Source organism: Accipiter gentilis, chromosome 27 (genome assembly GCF_929443795.1).
Source record: "Accipiter gentilis chromosome 27, bAccGen1.1, whole genome shotgun sequence".
NCBI classification, from domain to species: domain Eukaryota; kingdom Metazoa; phylum Chordata; class Aves; order Accipitriformes; family Accipitridae; genus Astur; species Astur gentilis.
Window position 1 is genome coordinate 9,753,927 of NC_064906.1, and position 21,624 is coordinate 9,775,550.

At 39.2% G+C, this 21,624-nt stretch overlaps 1 protein-coding gene across 1 annotated transcript in view; it reads left to right on the forward strand.

The window, feature by feature from the left end:
* The window catches only part of ZNF407 (zinc finger protein 407), a 349,254-nt gene extending 328,530 nt beyond the window's left edge, over positions 1-20,724 (forward strand). The window contains exon 9 of the mRNA XM_049830283.1: positions 18,188-20,724. Within this exon, the coding sequence (XP_049686240.1) occupies positions 18,188-19,527 (1,340 nt within the window). The 3' untranslated portion in view covers positions 19,528-20,724. The remainder of the gene's footprint in view (positions 1-18,187) is intronic.
* The last annotated feature ends 900 nt before the right edge of the window (positions 20,725-21,624 follow it).

Consider the following 21,624-nt stretch of genomic DNA (forward strand, 5'->3'; position numbering starts at 1 on the left):
TGTTTCCATTTAAACTCAAAACAGACAAAGGAAAAAAGCAAATTGCAGGGTTTAATCTGTTGCAGAAATATTGCAATATTTTTTTCTGTAAATGAATATCAAATACAGACAAATTTTACTGCAAATTCATAAAATTTAGTATTGTTCTATATAATTTAAGTTAGTGTTCTGTAGACAATGTGTCCTATATTCTAGCAAAAACAGCATCCGAGGACTGATGGGAGTAAATGTACCCCTGTTTATTTCAGGTAACCTGTTCAGGATTTTACTTTCCTTACAAATGTTTAAATCCTGCAAGTACAGCCAAGAATAATGAAGCAAAAGTATTTAGACCTTCTGATTCTGGTAACAGTATTAACATATTAAAAATCAGTCAACACCAGGACCCATTGGAAAAAACAGCAATCACTTTGTCCTTTGAAGTTCTTTTTTCTGTCCTTCTTAGAGTTGATTGTTGATTGTAGTTAACAGAGCTACACTCAGAGTAGATCACAGTTATCACAGGGTCGTGGTCCCACTGCAGGTGCACCATTTTGTGGTGGTGTGTTTGGTATTTAAACCTGTGTTCATCCGCAATAGTTTTACAGTGAAAGCCACCGTATTATTCTTTATATGATGCAATCAGCTATTATTCAATATGTACCATCCCAATTAGATACTGCTTTTCAATAGGCAGTCTTCAAAATACCATTATAAATTATGAACAGCAGCTCTGAACCCACTTCAGGATAGCCTCTAATAAGTCACAGGTGTGACATCACTGAGCACTGTAATTAATGGGTGTTATGCCACTCCCTTGACTTATGAGTTTTTCAGAGGCTTTTAATTACTTTTGAGTTTAAGCCATTCTGGCAGAATTTTGAAGGAACTCCAGTGGCAGCCTATTCTGAATGAAGCTGTTTAGCGACATTTGGAAAAAGAGACACTCTGGTGACTGAAGGAAAATGTTTCGGCTGTTCTTCACGCCTGGTAGTCTAGAGGGAGGTTAAAGGGAACAGCTTCTGTCGACTGCTGCAGGCACTTAGTTACTGTGTTCTCTTTCTGCATCTGGGGAGGAGCTGTAAAAATTGTGGTCAAATCCACAGATTATATAAAATATAAGAGAGAAAAACATCTGAAAAGCCAAGAATGGCTCGAAGGGTTATCACGATGTCATCAACCTGATTTTAGGTATAGAAAAGCCATTGTTTCGCACGGGAGTGCAGACTTCATGTAACCGACAGAGTAAATAGAGAAGAAGTAGCGCCATCATTTATCACCTATCAAGAATAACTTATAAATGATCACCAGTTAATCAGCACTCTAAAACAGTATTCTTTAAGTTCAGTGCCAAAATCCAATAGCAGAAGAATTTCACCCCTCATACGCACACACACCAGAATGCACACATCATAATGTTAACTCAGGTGTAAAGCTTTGTTCTCTAAACAGCTGAAGCTTCATGTCATTGTTTATATGCACAAAACACACATATTTCTCCATATGTTGGCACCATATTGGTGTTATCACCATAGCATTCCCTCCTCTTCAGATGTTCTTTTGTTATAACATTTATTTTTGTGAGGCAAATAAAATATAGTAAATGTAAACCAATTATTTAACCAAATTACTTTGATCGTGGGAAACTGACAATTAGTGTTACAGCTTCTCAGCAGTGAAATCCACACAATACAGCAGACTGTGATATTCTGTACTGCAGTGTAAGTCAATGTAGTGCATTTATTTTGTGTAGCAAGCTGTGAGAGAGGAGGAGAGAAGTGCAGGGGACGAGTGAAGTCCATCTTGATGAACTATTATTCTATATCTGTGCTTTGTGTTGCGAGTTGTTTAGTTTTTCTAATTGTTAATATATTGGGACAGAAACCTTGATGACTGATGTCAAGACTTAAAGCATACATACATGTGGGTATGAGATGGCTACCATTTGTAATTTTGATTTCTAGTAAATGTTGATGACGAACAGGTTAGTTCGGTTACCTATAATGATTACCCACTTCAGTAGTTCTACCTTTTGCACGTGGATCGGGGAGGGGGGGAAGTATTAAAATTATATGCACTGGTACACCCACATGACTTGGGTTTATTCTCAAAGCTTGAATGCATAAGCCCTTCCATGAAATAGCTGTGAGTTAGGAGAGCATTCTGGGTATTGTCATGCAAATGAGGCCACCAAACACACCACTTTGCTTCAAAATTGCTCTGCAGTGACAAGTAGCTTTTAAAACTGGAGCAGGGTTTTCCAAGCTAAGTGGGCAACCCTATATATCCTCTGAGATCCACTTTCTAAAATAAGTGCCTATATACGGTCCTAATTCCATATCTGAGTGCTCAGATTGGCACTTACTACATACCCGTGCATCTCATTCTAATGCAGATTAAGGTGGTCCTTTATGCTTGAGTATTGTGTTTCTCCCACATTCATGCAGTGAAAAAAAAAAACCCAGAAGATGCATGTAGCACTGAGAAGTGGAGTTTGATCTGGTATTCAGCAACTCTTAAAGCCAAGGTTTCGTGATATAGCACTTCAACCAGTACAGATTTTAATTAATGCTACAGCAGCTTCTCAGCAGTACTCAAGAACTTAGCCAGTAGATCATGAGGAAAAAATAAGTCCTCTCTTGCCTCGTGTTTCACACAAAATATCTGTAATCAGAAGCTATTTTAGTCTGGGTTCAGGACCAGTTTCAGCATTGATAAGAAAATGGGACAGACATGTTGAGTCCATCCCAAATACTTATGTTGACTGCGCTTATGAAAAAGGGTGTGGGAAGAGCAACAGAGTTAAAACATAGTGACTATCCCAGGCGATTCAGGACTAGGTAGCTTTTAACCAGCATCTTAATGCCAGTTGGAGTCCAGGATGGATCTCAGAACACTGGCATTAAATGGTGAAGGATGAGCAGAATCCCGATTTTTTGTTTGTTTGTTTTACTCCAAAATTGTATTAATCGCATTGTGAGTCAGTGGGAATTTTGTCCGTGTCCTGAATGTGGCCACAATTTTACTGTTAACCTCTGACCAGTATTGTTCCTTGCGCTGTGCGCTGGAGGTAACGAAGCCATAGATACAAATTGCAAGAGCTGTCATAGGAGTGGATGTCCTTGATCTGCTGGCCAGGTAAGGCTTTATAAAAGCTGGTGGAGACAGTGGGTACTGGACTGCTGCAATGCTAGAGCAGCCAGGCTTCTCAAATCCCCTGTGGCCCAGTGTCAGCTACATTATCAGCGTAGTAGTGCGTGTTGCCTCGTAGAAATGTCTAATGGTCTTTTAAATGCAGATTTGAGTATCTAATTTAAGGCATTCGCATTTGAAAATGTAGATCTTAAGGACTTCACAGCTACTTAGATCTTTTCACTCATGCATCTCTGTCCTCAGAAGTAGGAACTTTCCTGGGATGACTGGTTAAAATTAGGGAGAAAGTTACTTTCAAAGTTGGGCTTTCTGGTGTTTGCTGCACATTTAGATGGTACCTGAATTCTACAAACCAAATTGCCCTCAAGCCATCCCAACATATAAATCTCTAAATATTTCGGTTCGAAATACTTAATGTAGATGTGAATGGATTAAAAAAAAAAAAGAGAGAGAGAAACCAAATTATTTTGAGAAAGATCTATTGCAATTGCCCTTAATTTTTTTGTCACGTGTTCGCTACATTATCTCCCAACCTCTTTTGGAGTTGTTATTTAAGCAAAACTTGGTGTTACATTTCCTTTTATTACAAGTGCTATTTATACACAAATTGGATCAGATCATGGTGCAGCAAAGAACTTTTTATACTGCATAGATTGTGCAGCAATATAGTGCATTATCAGCATTACATGCCTCAGTGAGGAACGTTTTCCTGTTTTAAAACTCACCATTATGAGAAGAATTTAATATCTAGATACAAAGATTTTACTGGAAACTTTTGAGCTAGGCTGTTGTCATCTAACTGAAAACGAAACCTTGTTCATGATAATTAGACAAGGGGGATTAATGGAAGACGCGCGCAATAGATGCTGTTTAGACGCAACTCCAGAGATCTACTTTATCAGCTAGAACATGGCTGCATTCGTTTTGGCTTGCTTGCCGTGGGACAATCCCAGCAATAATTGGCAATCCATTGCCCTACTGCACTTAAACCCCTTGTCTACAAACGTGATGCAAAGTGAAGGTGGTTGAGGCTTCATAAAAATGAAGCACATGGTGTGACAGGCCCATCTGTGCCAGCTTTATAAAACAAAAGTGCCTAATTTTATCATCATTGCCTTTTGTTCTGCACAATGCTGTTCACACGGTGGTTTTATGAATGCTTGCCGGTAGAGTCTGTAAGCCTCGATTTATCTGACTGCTTCCTCGCCTGTGCTGTCTGTTCTCAATTGCACTGCCAGCTTCCCTGCCCCCACGGTTTCCTCTCCTTACACGGCCCTTCTCCCCAGACAAATCCGAGGTAGAACCTCCTAGCAATTTTCCAAGGTTCTGGGCTCAAAGACTGAACTAATTTGTTTTTGAATTGCAGATCAAACATAAACTGCAAAGAAGCATTTAATCAGTTAGGAGAAGCAAGGGTATGGCTTGTTTAAGTCCCAGAATCCATAAACCTGTAATGATTTTATTATATTGGTGTCAGTTTTCATTATTTTCATGAATGGGTATTCCCTGCTTAATGCACGATATTTGCATCTGATGAACCAATGAGTTTAAACATGGTTTGTTTTAATGCTTTGTGAATTTGCATTCAAATTCATCAGAAGTAATTCTATTTGAAATCACACAGGGCTAAACACAGTGGTTGTAAATCCATTTGGATTGAGATGCCAGAATCAGCCCATTAATCTACAAATCTACAATATAATTTTTGTGTGGTTGGTGGGCTTTTGTTCTGTTTCTTCGTGATGAGGCAGAGGGGATACCAAGTGCGTGTGTGGGAGGGGAAGCGTTCGGGGAGGTTGTGATAAATTGACCAAGAGGGAGTATATCTTTGTTATGGAAACTGGCCTGTGAAAGGAACATATGAAAGGCCAGAGACCATGGTTTGAGCGTGTCTGTCACTGCCACTTGAAGTAGTTGCCTGAGGAGAAAGGAAGCCTCTCAGATAAGCACGTTTCCTGATATTTAGGACGATAGAGGTTGTCATCAGCACCTTCCATTCGGTCTGCAGAGTATCAAAGTTCACCCAGAGCGTGGAGCAGCACTATGGCCTGCATTTAGTGTTTTAAGTCCACTTGCTAAACACTCTGTTAGCTTGGCTTTTTCTGTGGTCTCTTGTTAAAAAGGGAATGAATAAAGGCAGCAAGGTTCACCTCCAACAGAAACAGGGTCATTTTGGAAGGGGTGGAGGGGGCTATATTACAGCAAACAGTGCTTCATTTCTTGATGGCTGCAGAAGAAATCTGTACTTCTTTCAGTCCCTAGAGAATGGTTTTAATTTCTGTGTTCTTAAATAGATTGACTTGTCTGAAATGAAGATGTTTAAGCTGATAGTTACCAGATTTGAAGGTGTGTATATCATTGTCTCAGAGTGCAAAAACATGTATGTGAGAGGGATTACTCTGTGAGAAGAATGATTTATCAACAACATTTTCCACTCTAGACATTCTTCCTAACTGTAGCAGTGAAGGTTTTTGATAAAACTTCTTTTAAAAACTACAAAAATGTATAGTTATACATAATGTACTTTAGCCTTCTAAAAGGAATGTCTGCATTTATTTGAGTAGGTGACAATTCAAAATGGAATTTAGCTGATGCTTTTGAACATGTTCATACAGTCATTTTGCTTAGTTGGAATCAGGCTGAAATCAGTCTGAGAGAGAGATATTTGGCTGGGGGCAAAAGTGATTTTTAGCTAACTTTGTGACTGCCTTCCTCTGGGAAAAAGCAGTGCTGGTTTGGCCCTTGTAAGGCAGAAATGAAAGAGTCTTAAGTCCCTGTTTTGAATGTCATAGGCTGGGTCCAACTTAGAAAAGCATTTAAGCCTATGCTTAGCATTAGCTATATGCTTAATTCCCAAAAGTTTAACTACAGGCCCCTTCTTACGCACTTGCAAGAATTGTGATGATCAGGAAGTCTACCATCTGACATCTGTGAAATGAGCTGGTAGACTTGAGTCTTTTTCATAATGAACCAGTTTCCATCTCATAAAATTCTGTAATTGCAGATGGTATCAGTGGACACCTATGACAATCTCAGCAGAGATTGCAGCCCAGCATTCCTCATTATAGGATACGTGGACACTGAACTCCTCTCTGCTCATGAACATGGGGTTGATTCATTGACAGGGCATTATCAGGAAAATTGCAATGATGTGACTAGTGCTTCACTGTGGGTAAATGGAGTACCTCAACTCTTGGAGTTGACAATAGGCTCTTCTAAGAAATGATAATGCTGTGATTAAGACATAAAGCTGGGACTCGGTACACCTGGGAATCCTTGTGTGACCCTGGCAACGCACTTTTTGTTGTTTTTCACTTCTCTGCCTGAAAAGTTAGAATAATGCTTTTTCATTTTATGGTGTTAGTGATAAATATATTACTAATTGTGAGCAATTCAGGAGATACAGTTTTAGAAGCACATGGTTAGATAAATGCTATTAGATTTTAAATGTGTTCTGTTCAGTTTGCATTTGCATGTGCTTGTGCCTAGCACTTGTGGAAAGCAGGCCAATTTTATTTTGCTTCCTAATTCTGCATTGAGGAAATTAGCTTTAAGAACACAGACCTAAAAAATCTTCCATAAAATTCACTCTATTGTGAAAGAGACCCTAAAAACCATGTGGAAGAAGAAATACATTAATTTGGGTCTTCCTTTAGCTTGTTCTTTAGACACTGACAGAATTTTTGTTCTCTCTGTGTACATTTTCATATGTGTATTTTCTTTTTATAAAGAAAATAATATCATTCAGATGGCTTTAGAGTCTTTTTATTTCAGTAGAAGCACCTGAATAATGTTTTAAGGGCACTTGGAGACACACTGAAAGAAATGGTGAACCTCAATGGGGTTTGGAGCACTGGAACATATACCAAAAGATATACCTACTAAGCCCTACCTGGGACTCTCGTAGCAGCTACTTCAACCTGGGATGCCATGAGCTGCTCAGAAGCTCTTTAATCTGCACATCTTTTGAAATGACAGACCACAATGAGTCCTCCTGTGCGTTTTGTCTCTTATGTGCCGGAAGTTAGGAAACTGTTAGTTCCCTAAACTACAGTAGCTGGAAAAAGAGTAAGAAGTATTAAAAAAAAATAGTAGCTGAAATAAGAACCCTTTAACATAAGTGTCAGCAGGAGCTGTTAGTTTCTCAGTGTTTTTGAAAATCAGATCTTCCAGGTATCTAGCTCCAGGCTGCTGGATTTTTTGGTGGGGGTGTTATCTGGTCTCTGTCTTGTCGCATATCACAAGCTTTACCACTTTCACAAAAATGATTATAACTTCCTCTGAAATTTTGTCTACTGCACTGAAAAATGTGAGCTAACTTCCAGCAATAGTAAAAGTGCTCGGGGTCCGCTTATGTTACCACTAACGATGCCGTAGCAGGTCCCGTGTAACAGCAGAATAAGAAGTGCATTCACTGCACTGTGCATCATGCTACAGACAAGTACACTAGGAACCATGGTGTTTTTAAACCACTTGGCATCATGTAGTTAACGTGGCCTTAAGCATTATTTGGCTTCAGTTGTAGGCAGATATATATGGGTGCTATCGAGTGCTATCAGAAGTAAGAGCTAAGTGGCATTTAAAATATATTAGAAAAATGTGATCACTAGTAAGTTTTAAAATATTCCGTCTTTTCCTAGTCTAAATTGGGCCTCAGGAAGGAAAAAATAACAAGAGCTAATGAAATGACCTGACAGGGTGGCAGGGTTTGTTTACTAGTCCATATTTGAATAGGATTCATGCTTCCTATGATTGACAGTCATTGCAAATTCTTTGGCTTTTTAAGACTTAAGATGCCACAGTCTTGGGTGAACTTTAGTTCACAATGGAGTTGTTTACAAAAGTTAACTAAGTAGTTACTGCAGAACTGCGTGCTATGTTTCTCTGAACATAGTAGTATGGATTTGTAGTACGAATGGTGATGGCTTGGGTTAAATCATATTCTAACTACTGTGCAGTCAATTTGTTCCATCTGGGAGCTTTGTCACCCTGGCACCTGGAAGTGAGCAAGGTAGCTGAATGGGCTTTTGGTTGCTCAACGTGTCCAAACATCTTCCTGCAGTATGGCATGAATGTTCTAGTGTTTCAACGAAATCAGGCTATGCTGATCGAAAAGGGACAAAAATTTTCCTCCTTCTTCAGCATTTGCAGAATATGTAGCCAGAATACGTGCACTTAAACCTTCAATATTTCCTTGCAAGTCAGCCTTGCAATAGTTCTTGTTTCACTATTCTGAATATTCCTTAGTCAAGATCCCTCCCCTAGAGAGGTCAAGACATAATTCAGTTGTATCTGTACCAGAACAATGTGCAGCAGACGTGCCTTTGAATGTGCAATTAAAAATTGCTTTGGCCTGTTTTCTTTTCCTGTTTTACATTTTCATAAACTCGCATGTAATTTGATGAACACTGTCATTCTTTAAATTTCTTCAGCATTACAGTTCTCAAGGGACTTCTCTCTCACTGAATGTCATTTTTGCATATTTACTTTCTCCGCAAGTGCTAGTATGCAGCAGCACAAGTTGAATCTTGCATTGTTATTTTTGTCTTTACTTATGTTACATCCTGTTTTTCTTTGTAATGATGTTAACGCTTCCTCCCAATTTAGTATTAACTCCGTACGCCATCTAAAAGCTGTTGATTTCTCCCTCTAGCTAACGAACAACTTAGGTAGATTTGTTGACAGAGTAGTATGAAAATTATTCAGATCTTGAAAGCACAACTTTGCAGCCAAGTGGAAGCAACTCGAATAAGGAGCTTCTAAGCACTTTGGCAGAGCTGCAGTGCAACAGTTTACTCTGCACTTCCCATGCAGCCCAGGCACACACCCCATTTAGCGATTCCTGCATCGGTAGTGCTCAGCGATGGCTCAGAAAGCACCACCTTTGGTGTCTTCTGTCTTGTTTTATCTACGTACAGCCTAGCGCCTTCTAACGCTGGAAGTGGAAGACAGCTCATTTAAGTACTACTCTATCAGTAGCACTGAAAATATATTTCTGTCAGCAGAAGGGTCAATTATATGAACAGCTCTTCCTTTGAAGATATGCTGGCAACATGCTGCTTCCATCCTTCACCAGAGGTGAATCATGAAAAGAAGACTTTGTCACAAACTCAACCCTGGAAAGTGGTATAAAAGAGTTAGTTACCCATCTCTCCAGCCTCTACTTCCCATCCCGCTTCCTAGAACGAGCATGATTTACCCCTGCTTCACACTTCCAAAGTAATCCTAGCATTACTGCTAAGCCTGTGACTCTGAGCTGAAAAATCAGCGTTTTTCCCCACGATTGTCGTTTTAGACATGACAAGCCTTGATGCTGTCAGGAGAAGGCCTCTGCATTGTAACTGGACCACCTATAATCAGCCCTATTCCCTCCTCCTCAGAAGTTATTGGATCCCTTGCACTGAGACTGATGTCGGAAGCTTGGGAACTGCCTTCATAATTAATTCACCTTCCTCTTATGCCAGGGACCAGTGTTGGGGGCAGCTGTATTGGTGGTTGATCCTATGTTGTGGTTACACGTGTAAGGCTGAAGCATCTAATCTTTCTCCACTGAAAACCTGTACAATTTAAAACCGTAAAACCCCCTTCCCTTATTTTCTTCTGCAACTGGTTGCAAGGCTCTCTTTCTCTCATGGTGCCAGCCTCTACCGTTTGACCAGACGTATGTCACTCCTCCAGTTTTCTTTCCTATACTGCTGAACAGGTGAGAGAAAAAAAGGAAAATATCGACTGTACGTCAGGGTCCAGATAAAAAGCTGCAAAATTAAGTTATGAAGGTCGCCCTTTTTAGCAAAATTAACTGATGTCATATTGGCCCAGCATAGCTCCTTCTTCCTGACAGTTTATTATTTCTAATCATGTGAATCAGGGCTTATTCCAGTGTGATTTTGATGAAGTCCATGAAAGAGAGTACACTCATCTCCTCTGATGCTTTGGTTATTGAAACAGACCATTTTTTTTTCTGATAACATAGTGCATTAATTGCTTTAATTATTAGATGAGCGTTAGCTTTTGATATAACCCATCCCATAGACTCCTGACACCTTGCATCCTGAGAAGTCCTGTCCTTGAAGTTACTATAGTGCACAATGATCAGAACTTATTGCTGATGTTTTGTTAGCATTTACTAGCAACGTCTTGGCAGAGGGTGACCTCTAGTACTGTCTCTAAACATTTCCAATTTACAGACTCAAGAATTTTTGCTGTCTTTGCCTCTCATTCTTTTGAAGAGGTCAGCCCTTTACGAATTTGCCACAAGAAAGAAGTTCAAGATACCCTATATACTTAAACAGCCTAATAGGAATATAGCCACAATGAACCCACAACATACAATTCATTTCAATATTTATAGAAGAAATTCACATTGTTTTAAGTGTACACAAGCAGCTGCTGTCATTTGGCTATGAGCAGATGTTAGACCTCCGAAAGCTTCACTGATAATTAAAATACTAACAGTTAGTGTTTTACCCCAGCTGCAGGTTCTGTTTACTGTAAATTTGATTTTAATGGTGCCTCTGTGCAGTTATTGAATAGAGGTTTGTTTTCTACTATACATACAAAAGTGTCTACAATGAAGACAAATGGTTATTTCCCGTAATTTACTCTGGAAAGATATGAATATACACTGTAACATCGTTGAATTTATAAATGAAATACAGATATGACTATCACATTGGAAATGGTAGTTTCTGCTATCTTAACTAACAAAAAGAACTAGGGAAACCTTCTATTTTGTGTTATTCCCAAGCATTCCCCCTAAAAACTGCTGTGCTTTTCAAATGGGTTGAGATGTGCCCTCTAGCAAAGAACAGGTGCTCCTTTTTACTGAATGGGTGCATAAATCAGAATAAATAAATACAGGAAATCACGATACTCGTATTTGATAGGTATGCAGAAGAATATAATTTCTGCTTGATCATTTAATAACGTGATGTTTTATTTTAGGTATCCCTTACAAGTGTCTGTTCTCTTTAGTGCGTATATGTACATCAAACGTTAGGGAAGGCTAGCCACTTTCAGAATTGTTAATCCCAAGGGCCTGATTATGCAAACACAATGCATAATGCAAGCTACCATGTTTCGTCCCTTTGAGACTATTGAGGCTAACTATGACAGTAAGCAGTACTTTTGATAAACAAATGTTTATAAGACCAGGATCTAAATGTATATGTTCTTGAAAAACAAAAACTCTTGCTGAGATAATAATGACAAAAAGGGGGGGGGGGGGGGGGGGTTGCCTTTTTTGGCAAAACAGTTACTGTCTGGGACTAGACCTATTTCAGAAATCCAGATCATTTTCCTTATGAGCAGAGCTTGTGGGTTTTTTTTCCCCGATTTTCTCATATTAGCGTTCATACTATTTTTCGTATCAGCTTATGTGTTCTGTCTGCCTAGTAAGCAGAAATCTCCGCTTTATCCAAGCACGAACAGTACCTCTTGAAACTGGGACTCTGATTTAGAAGTGCTAAAAAGGCACTTTCCAGTTGCACAGTGGGGGATAAAACGGAGAAAGTGCATCCGTGTAGCATCAATGTCAGTTGTTCCCAAACTGAGGGCCAGAGTAGCCTTTGAAGCTGGACTGCCAAGAAATGTCCAGGCTGGCTATCCTCATCTCCAGCTGCTAAATTGCACTGGAAGAGCTAGCTAAAATACTCCAGATACATTCCTAATGCTACTTGCCCATAGAGGTAATTGCTGTATATGCCACAGCGAGGTTTTTGCACACACGTAGGAGTTGAGAAGACAAGCCTGCATGGTGGCAAGTGGGTAAAGAGGAAAAGTAGTCAACAAGAAAATCGGTTGCTGCGCAGGTTAGGCAATTGTAAAATCTGCACGTTAACGCTGTACGTGTTTGCTAGGATCAGTGGGAGTTTCAGTATGTATATTTTTTATTTGCATAGCTTCTGTAACACTGGGCTCTATAGTGTTCATTTTTTGACCTTGAGTGCAGGAAAAGAGAAACTGAAATTTTTCACAGAGAAGGCCTTTTCCCAAAGGTTAATTGGACACTGGAGGGAAACTAAACCAAACCAAACAAACTGCCTCAACACCCCAACTGAATGGCTCAGTTATTTCTTTAGGTGTTGTTTTGTCTTTTGTTTCTTTTTGTTGTTGTTGTCATAGTCCTCTAAGGTGTGGGAGCTAAAAATAACAAGCAGGAAATTTCAGTCTGTTTTTCAAAAGAAAAAAATTACAAAAATATTTCCTTTTACATTTTAAGGAAGTTAAAAGGACATTTGCTGCTTTGTTTAAGATACCTGAAAGGTTAAAACTTCATCCTTTATTCAAGCAATTCTTACAAGACCTTGAAGTTTCTAAACATGATTGAGTGGTTAAGGACAAAGCTAGAAGCCAAAGATGTTTTGAGTTTCAGCATTGAAACATGACATTACTGGATTTCTATGTATAAAATAAACTATGAACATTATTTGGGAATTGTTTTTGTTGTTTAATTTTCTTTTTACAGTAATAGTATACTGAAAGGAGAAAAAACCTTGCGGCATTGGTATCTCTTGAGATTTCCATACTTGGTGTCAATAGTGGATTTTTTTAATTTTTTTTTTATGTCTCTCAGGGAGCTGGTTAAGTCCCCTGTAGGTATACTTATTTGTACTGCTTTACAAATATTTGCTGCCTTTGTGGACTTAATAGTTCTGACAGAGCCATTTTGGGCTGCTGATTTATTTCACTTCTTGGTTTGACCCATCCTATTTTCTTTCCTTTAGCAGAAGACATGAATGAGCCTTCACAACCTCTTATTTAGTAGCTTAACTAGCTGGTTTAGAAAATGCTGGCCCATGCATTGCTTGCGCATATAAACCTTACAAATGAGAAAGGATAGTTTTTACTCTGGCTAAGGAACGGAGATCTGAAAAATGGGGCTTATTATTATGGCCTCTGAAAATCAAGGAAATCCCAAAGTTATGACATTATGCCACAGTTCTTAGATTGCACTTAATTAATTAGAGATCATTACAAAAATAATTAATAAAAAAAAAGGAAAGAAAAAAGAGCAGAAACTTGGAGCTTGATCATGGCCTAAATTATTTCTTTGTAAATTTGAACGGTGGACTTGCCGTACCATTCAAAATATTGTACTGCCACATAGAAGATAACTTTTAAAGTAAAAAAAAAATCAGTTGCCCAACATAAGCTGAATTTTCTATATCTTTTAAATTCCTTGAAGGTTGTATTTAATTGAAGGAAAAGATGTTTCTTTGCATTCACAGTACTTAATATTCATTGCATTTTAGTAGATACCAAATATTCGTACGTGTCAATAAATAACATACCTAAGCACCAAAGTATGAAAAATTAAGTGTTGCTGAATAGGGTGCTATAAATCAGGCCTCCTAGAACTTTTGCAGAAAAGGAAAAATAGCTGGTTTAAGCTTGCTGTGTAAATGCAGATCATTTCCGTCGTCGTAATAGATTATTTCATTTATGACTTACTGCTTTGTCCTAAAGGTGCTCCTTGTGAAGGATGTCCTCAGCCTAGCCTCACCATGCACAACCGCTTGCTACAACTTTTGGGGAAGGGTTAGAATTCTAAAGAGGCTGCTGGCTGAAAGCAAAGTGGTGCTTTACATATAATATTAGCCCAGACTTTCCTAAAGCATTACGCATTTCTTTCTGAGACAAGTCTCCTTAATGCCATCTTTATCTGCTACACGATGCATGAAATCTACTTTCTGTTTTAGAACTGCGGCTGACCCCCGACCCCGCGACTGGCGCCACAATGTGACCTTTCTATTGTCATCAGCTTTCATTCTCCTGAAAATTCTATGAATTTTTATTACAAGTTTTTTTAAACCAAGCTGAGGCTTCAACAAATTACTTGACACAGATGAGATGAAGTTGTTGAAGTAGTGTTAGATAAGTTTTACAGCCAGCATGTGTGCTGCTGAACAGTACAAAGCCAGTGTCCTACAATGTCATACACCAGTAACTGCTGAGCCTACTATTGGATAAATACATCATTTTATGGAACATTGATTGTTCTATAAACCCAATGGAGTATTATGCTCTATGATCAAACCATTTAGATTGTGTGTAGAGCACAGAAAATGCCATATTCAGGATGGTACTAAAAGTGCCATTTGTGTATTTTATGGATGTCATTACGGGGGAAACTTCTCTCTGTAGGCCCTGTTTACTGCAAAATTTTTTAGTCTGTAATGACATTTTTCATTCACAACGTATGCCTTCAAGAGAGGGGGCCCTTGTTTTATTTGTTTCATTCGAGTTTACTGCACAAATCCTGTACATTTTAATTAAATGTAAGCTTAACAAAAGAATAAGGTATTTATTCTGTGGGGAACAAATGATGACAGTAACAAAAGAATAAAACAGACACACAAAAGAAAGTCAGGTATTGAGTAAAAGAGAGGGAAAAAGGTACTAAGCCCTATTTGTAGTTTCCCAGAAGCACATTAAACATCAAAGCATTTCTTCTAGCCCTATTTCGGGAGTTCGTGGTCTCTGAGAATTAAAATAACCTGCAAATATGGATTTAATGTCTAAAAAATCCTGACATTTTCAAATAAAAAACTAACAGTCGCTCAGGACTCCAACTGATAAATAATGGCTCTGCTGAAATGACAGACTTCTTGGAAAGAAACCAATTCTGTGATCATTGCACCCCTAGATATGAAACACCTCTTTACAAATTGTCTGAATATGAGCTCTCGTATCGTTATATTTTGTCATTTTAATGCCTATTTGTGTGTCTTTTTAATTCGCAATGACATGCAATCAGCAACAAGTCCACTTTTCCTAATATTAATGTGGGCTTGTATTGCAGCTTATGTTTGCCATGTCAGCCAACACTTACCCCTTCTCTTTAGCCGTTTCTAAGAGGGGGCGAGAGGCAGGCTGGATTTAGTAGGACAACATGATTTGTTGCTACATACAGTCCCATAATGTGACATGTTCCCTAAATGCCTAAAAATTCCTACAAAAGTTGTGTTGGATAGCAGTGCTCCATTGTAGAAATGCACTGTTCCGAAGTCGAAATACCAGCTAAGCTTCAATATATATATTGTTTTCTAAATATCTTGCCTCCTTGGCTTTTCACTGTTAAAACAAAAGAAAACCAGTAAAATCTGCAATTCATATTTACCATGCAAAATCACTAAAATTGAAGTTGATGTTCCCAGTAAATTCTTGGTCATAGTCCAGTTAAAATTTAAAGTTACAGTAGATTCACATTAGTTTAAATGACACTTGAACTTCTACACAGCTCAACATTAATTCATTATAGTTGAAATGGAAGAATCTTCAGTGGGTGAATCTTTTACAATCTGATTGAGGCTGTTACATTTTATAGGAGCCATTTTTCAAAGCAGTACTGACAGCACTCGAAGTTATTAAATTGCTGAATCAAAAGATGGACCTGCAATCGCATTTATGAACTGTGATGGAATAGCTGGGGTTGCACTGAGCTGAGGTTAAGATGTTGGTGTAGTTAAGCTTCATCACACCCCTTAGTGACAGCAGTATTTACCCATGTAGTTTACTTTAATGGTCAGGAAGTGGCTTAACTCACCTCTGGATTCAAACAGATTAAGTAAGCAGTCAGAATGGCATAATTATCAGTGCTGCGAGGGATTCACCGGATAGCTCTTCACCCAGGAGACTTCCCATTCAATTGCACAGCAAAGACTGGAGTTGCATGGATTCACGGGTACAGCGTTTCTTTGAGGAGATGAAAACAGAATGAATTTCCTTTTTCTTTCCCCTCGCTAGACCGGAGCGTCTCTTCAGTGCAGCGATGCTGTATCCCGTACATAAATTATCATGATCTTAGGGGAAAGATGTCATGATTTTGCTGTGCGTGTGTGAAAATTATGATCGTGGTTATTTTGATTTTGAAATCCAGTGGAAAATGCATGATTTGTAGAGTTATTTTGATTTTGTGCCACATCACTGCCAGGCTCCTCTTTTATCATGTCAACAAAGCAAGATTCCTGAGAGAATTAATTACTTCTACTCTATTGTAAAATGTGGAGGAGCTAAGATAATTGTCATTTTATGTTGATTTCCCCTTCCTATTTTTCTGCTCTTTGGGGGGTCTTGTGAGTGTCAGTGCCTACAGAGAGCACAGGAAAAGTGGGGATAAGAACTAGTCGTACCACAGTAAGCTTCCTTCTCACTTACGCCTGACAAAATGTACTTCAATTGCATGTGCCAGATTTATCATGCAGCATCACTTGGAAACACTCTAATGGTTTAAATTGTTAATTTTCTTTTCCAAAGATAACCTGCCTTGCAAACTAAGATGGAGAAAGTTGTATAACGTCAGTTTAGGCTTGTGAAGGTGATTTGCAGCCTTTCAGCATAACAAAATTACTTCTTGTGCTTCACAGTATGGTTCTCCACCAGAAGCTTTGTAATAGAAAAAATGAAAGATGGATAGATAGACAGATGGATAGTTAGACGGATAGATAGATAGATAGATGCATGCATGCTAGCAAGAGCTCAGTCTTTTAAGCATTGGTGTTATATCGGAATATTAGCTTGATATGCACCTTAGCATATCAAGTTGCTAGAGGCTGCAAGATGCCAAGTACTCGGTCTCGGAGTGACACTGCTCCTAAGTGTGAACTTACCTTTAAGCAAATGAGTCTCTGGGTTTTACAGCCCAGTTTAGTTCTCTGTGGGATCAGCGCCTGACAGTTCGATGCTTTGGGTGAAAGAGCCCCCTTAGGCCAGCTTTAGTATAATTTTCTTGGTCTCTTGAGTTCAAGGGAGCATGTTGTTCACTAGAAGTGTCTTGGTGGCTTGGAAAGTACAGTGCTAGCCTGAAATTTGACTGTAAAAGTCAGTGTTTTTTCTTGCTTGTTTTATCCCAAACAAGCAATGGCATATCTACGTGTGTCAGTGAGAAGATGCTACACCTGTTACTCCAGAGATGTGGTTTCAGGTTGTGTAGGTTGTGTAAACTAGAGCATGGGTGTGGGTAGTCTCAGCAGCATGGACTTAATCAGCCTTCCCAAGGCCCATCTGGCATTAGACTCCCGCCTCATTCTCAGCATCCAGGACCCACTCTTCTCTCTGTGTCCACTGGTTGTGGCCCAAAGCTCTCTTCCCAGCAGCCGCAGGAGTTGTAGGATGGCGCTGCCATGGGGAGGCAGCGAGTGCTAGAGTTGTTCTACCATGAACGTATCCACAAAGCTGGTCACGGGGTGCTCTCAGTTACGCCTTCCCAAAAATGCTGAAGGCAATCCTGAGGCCATGCTTTGAGGATGGCGGGCTTGACTTCATGCGGCTGTGGGGACCATTTGCTTTGGTGAAGCTATATTGTTAGTGATGAGAACCGAGAAGGAAATCTTCAATAACCCAAAACCAGACCGAGTGGCAAAGCAAGCAGTTGGAATGTAGACGTTACAGGTATTTTAATCTGTTAATTGATTTCCTGTAGAAATAATTAAGAAGTGTAATTGAGGTTTCTCTGGATGATATTTTATAGAATAGCCCACTTAGAGTAAGAAAACCACCGAGTGTTTTCTCCAGGTAGCTAGGCTAGTGACTGAGTCAGTCAGGTGTGCTGGAGAAGATGCTAGGTGGGAAATGAAGGGGAAGACAATGGCATCAAAATGACAGCATGGCAATTACCTCGCCAACAAAAGCAGGATATTAAGAAGATCAGCCACAGTTTTTCACACCCAGATATGTTTAATGTAATACACGATCCTAAGATTCGTTACTGAAGTACTGAAATATCACCGATAGGATCTTCTGTAAAAGATGTGTTAATGGCTTTTAACCGTATACTGTATTTATCTGGGCTTTTTTATACAGCATATTTTTAAAAACACATTTAAATTGTTAATAGGCTGCAGAATTGTTAAACTCAGCAATTATTTCAACCTGTAAATACGTTATTTGGAAAACATGCAAATTGTTTTTGTTCACTTGCTCATTTTATCTGTGTTTTCTGCCAGTGAAATCTAAAAATTGTCAAGGATTTTTTCTCCATTTAAGCTACAATTTGTTAAAGTAATGAACTGATATTTGCCATGATATCATGTTAACAGCACGTTTTATCTTGTAGGCATTGTATCCAAGTCCTATGAGTGCCGACTGAAGGGGCAAGGAGCAACCTTTGTGGAAACTACAAGTCCTTTTACTGCAGCAGCACTGGGAGAGGTTTCTCCAGTTAAAGAGAAGGTCTTTCGGGGCAGTAGAAGACAGCCACAGTCACCTGAAGAAGTTCAACAAGTTATTATTATTCAAGGATACGATGGCGACTTTGCAATTGATGCCTCCGTGGAAGAAACAGCAGCGGCTACCCTTCAGACTCTAGCAATGGCCGGTCAGATGGCCAGGGTGGTCCATATTACAGAAGATGGGCAAGTCATAGCTACAAATCAAAATGGCTCACACGTGAGCAGTATGGTTCCAGGGCAGATACTTACCGAGCAGTTAGCAGATGGTGCAACACAGGTGGTAGTGGTTGAAGGAACGGGAACTGGTATGGAGGAAGCCGTTCGAATAGATGCGGTTCCTGATTCCGGTAGCACCGTACTGCAGCAGATAATGCGACAAGAAGTTTTAGATGCTTCTGAAGCTACGGTCCATCCTCCAGACTCCTCCTCGGCATTAGATGCCCTGCTTTGTGCTGTAACAGAGCTGGGTGAAGTGGAAAACAAATCTGGACTCCTCGACAGATGCAGGTCTAGTCACAAAGACTTCTTGCAAATGCCAAACCCAGAGACTCCCAGCGTTCCCAGTGATGCAGAGGGACAAGAAATACAAATGTTCCATGAAGTTCAAGAGACTCAGGAAGATACCGAGCCTATGGAAGTAGTGACGCGGGTCATGCACCCATCGGCTATAATTGCATCTCAGGAGAGAGCTCAGGCTGCCTTCAAGAAAATGGTCCAAGGAGTATTACAGTTTGCTGTATGTGATACGGCTGCAGCCGACCAGCTGATGAAAGAAGGTGTCACTCAGGTCATAGTAAATGAGGAAGGGACTGTGCATATGGTAGCTAGAGAAGGCTCTCAGATAATTATGCAGGAAGGTGGTAGCCACGCGCTCAGTGTCCAGAGCGAGCACATGGATTTAGTTGAGTCAGATGGGGAAATATCACAGATTATCGTTACAGAAGAATTAGCTCAAGCCATGGTTCAGGGTTCTGGTGGCGACTTCTCTGAAGGTGCAACGCACTACATCGTCACAGAATTGCCACCAGACATGCAGGATGAGCCTGGTGTGTACTCGCATGCTGTGATAGAGACAGCTGGACCTCAAGAGATTTTGCAGGCTGGTACTGCTATAAAAACAGAAGCCGTATCCCCTGATAGAGCAGAAGAGTTAACAAGCATGGTCATTTTTACAGAGGGAGGCTCACAAGTAATTCAAGGCCAGGGAGATGATAACGAAGTATAAGAAGCACGAAGAGCTTCATCTCCTTGGCTTTGATGCAGGGCAAAGCTGGGAATTACCAGATCCATGGAGGCACTGTGTTCCTAGAACGCTTCCTGTAAAACCTTCTCAATATAACATCCTCCTAGCCAGGTAACAAATAAGCGCCCTGCGGGAGGTGAAGGTCAGCTGCTAGGTGGAGTTCCCTGAAAAAGATAGTACAATCTTGTTATAATAGCTCTAAGAATTATTATATGGGATTATTATAAAACAAACATATTAGGGTAAAAAAGAGGATAAAAAGCCCCTTTCCCCCCAAAGTAGATATTGTTCTGATCACTGCTTTCTTTGTTGTTCGTTTGGGTTTTTTTTAAACGTTACTTTATCTCAGGGTAATTCCCTGCCTTCTGTCATTTTTGTCTAACATAATCACAGGAGTAAAATAATTCCACTTACATGTACATTTTGTGAACAGATAAATAAGCAAAAATACAAACCCCATAATAACAAGGTGAACAGGTAAGCTTACATACTGTAACTGGTGCCCTTCTTCATTTTAAAGAAGAACAGGTGACATTTTGCTTTCTAGAAACTTACTTTAAAATATCCCTGGCTAAAAATACGCCATCAAAGTAAGTATTTTTTGCTTCTAAAATAGACATTTTCATAGTAGCTTACTCTTTCATGGTATCACATAGGACTTTCCCTAAAGAAGAGCTCAAAAAAGCTACACTTGAGAAAATTCTCGGTTATACATATTCAGGAAGAACTCGATGCCTGTAACTTCCACTTAATTTTAGATGAGAGTCCTACATAAGAAATGCATTTTTTGGAAAAAATATTGTCACTGTCAGTGTTTTGTTTTTCTTTTAAATAGTGCTTCATATAAATACCATTTTGCAGTTCATTTGGTGAGCAACTTCTGAAATGTTATGGGGGTTTTTAAAGAAAATTCTGACATTGACATTAACAAGTAGGAAAAAAAAAAAAAGGTGACCTTGTATTTCTTGCTTAGTCCAGAATGTCAGTTATTTACTTGTGGATATACTGCAATTGGTCAATGCAAGTTCTTGTTGAAAAGATTTGTTTCATGATACAACTGCTTTTGTTTCTTTAAACAAATGTAAAATATAAACTGGCAAGGTTTGGGGATTATTTTTTTTGTCTTTCAAATAAAATGTTAGCATTAAAATGAAGCATCATGATTTTTAATATTAAGCAATAAACAGAACTGGCATTCAGCAGGAGCAAACGAATGCTATCTGTTATGTCTGTGCATTTTCTCTTTTCTCTTTTCCTTTCTCTAGCTCGCTAGATAGATAAAGATAAAAGAATCTAATTTCTGAAGTGTGCCTCATGCATGCTTAATATAATTGTGTAAGTGTTTAGGGTATAAACCATGCTGACTCTAGAGATAACTGGGTTTCCTATCATGTTTAATATCTTAAAATTATCAACTGTAAGAAAGTTGGGGTGAGGCAAAACAATAGTTCCTTCCTGAAGCAACTGTTTAAAAATGTATTTTCTGATAGAGCTGCTTAGAAAAGGTGCTTCTTTCTGGGGCTATAAGATCCCGCTGTCTTTTCATCTCTTTTTATTATTATTTTTTAAATTTTATTATTTTCCAGGAATTAAGGTTGTGTCTTTGTCAAACCCCCAAAAAAGTAAATTTCAAGTTCGACATCGAGATTCATAATTAGCCGAGTTTGACTTGCTCATCTTTCTTAAAAGTGACAGGCTGTTCACTTACTCTTAAATACTGTCTTCAGCAAACAGTGACAGGATCAACTCCCGTTTGTTATCAGGAAAAAGGTGACCTTTACAAAATGATGGCCCTCTGCAAGACTCTCACAGATGTTCAAAAAACGGAATGTTTTTCAGTGGAAATATTTCTTCTTGATCATTTCTCCTGTTAACTGTAGCCCTGTGGTCTTGCAGCTTGGATGCTAATTCTTCGCTGTGCTTAGTCCTGTATGGCTAACCTTTCTGCTGCAGTACAGGGTGTTGACACTGACATGCTGCAGTTTACCATTTGTGATTTATTTAGGATAAATATGTCTCAGGTGGCATTTAATCCTTCATAAAACCAGTGTAGCCTGCAGTGTCAAACCAGCAATCACA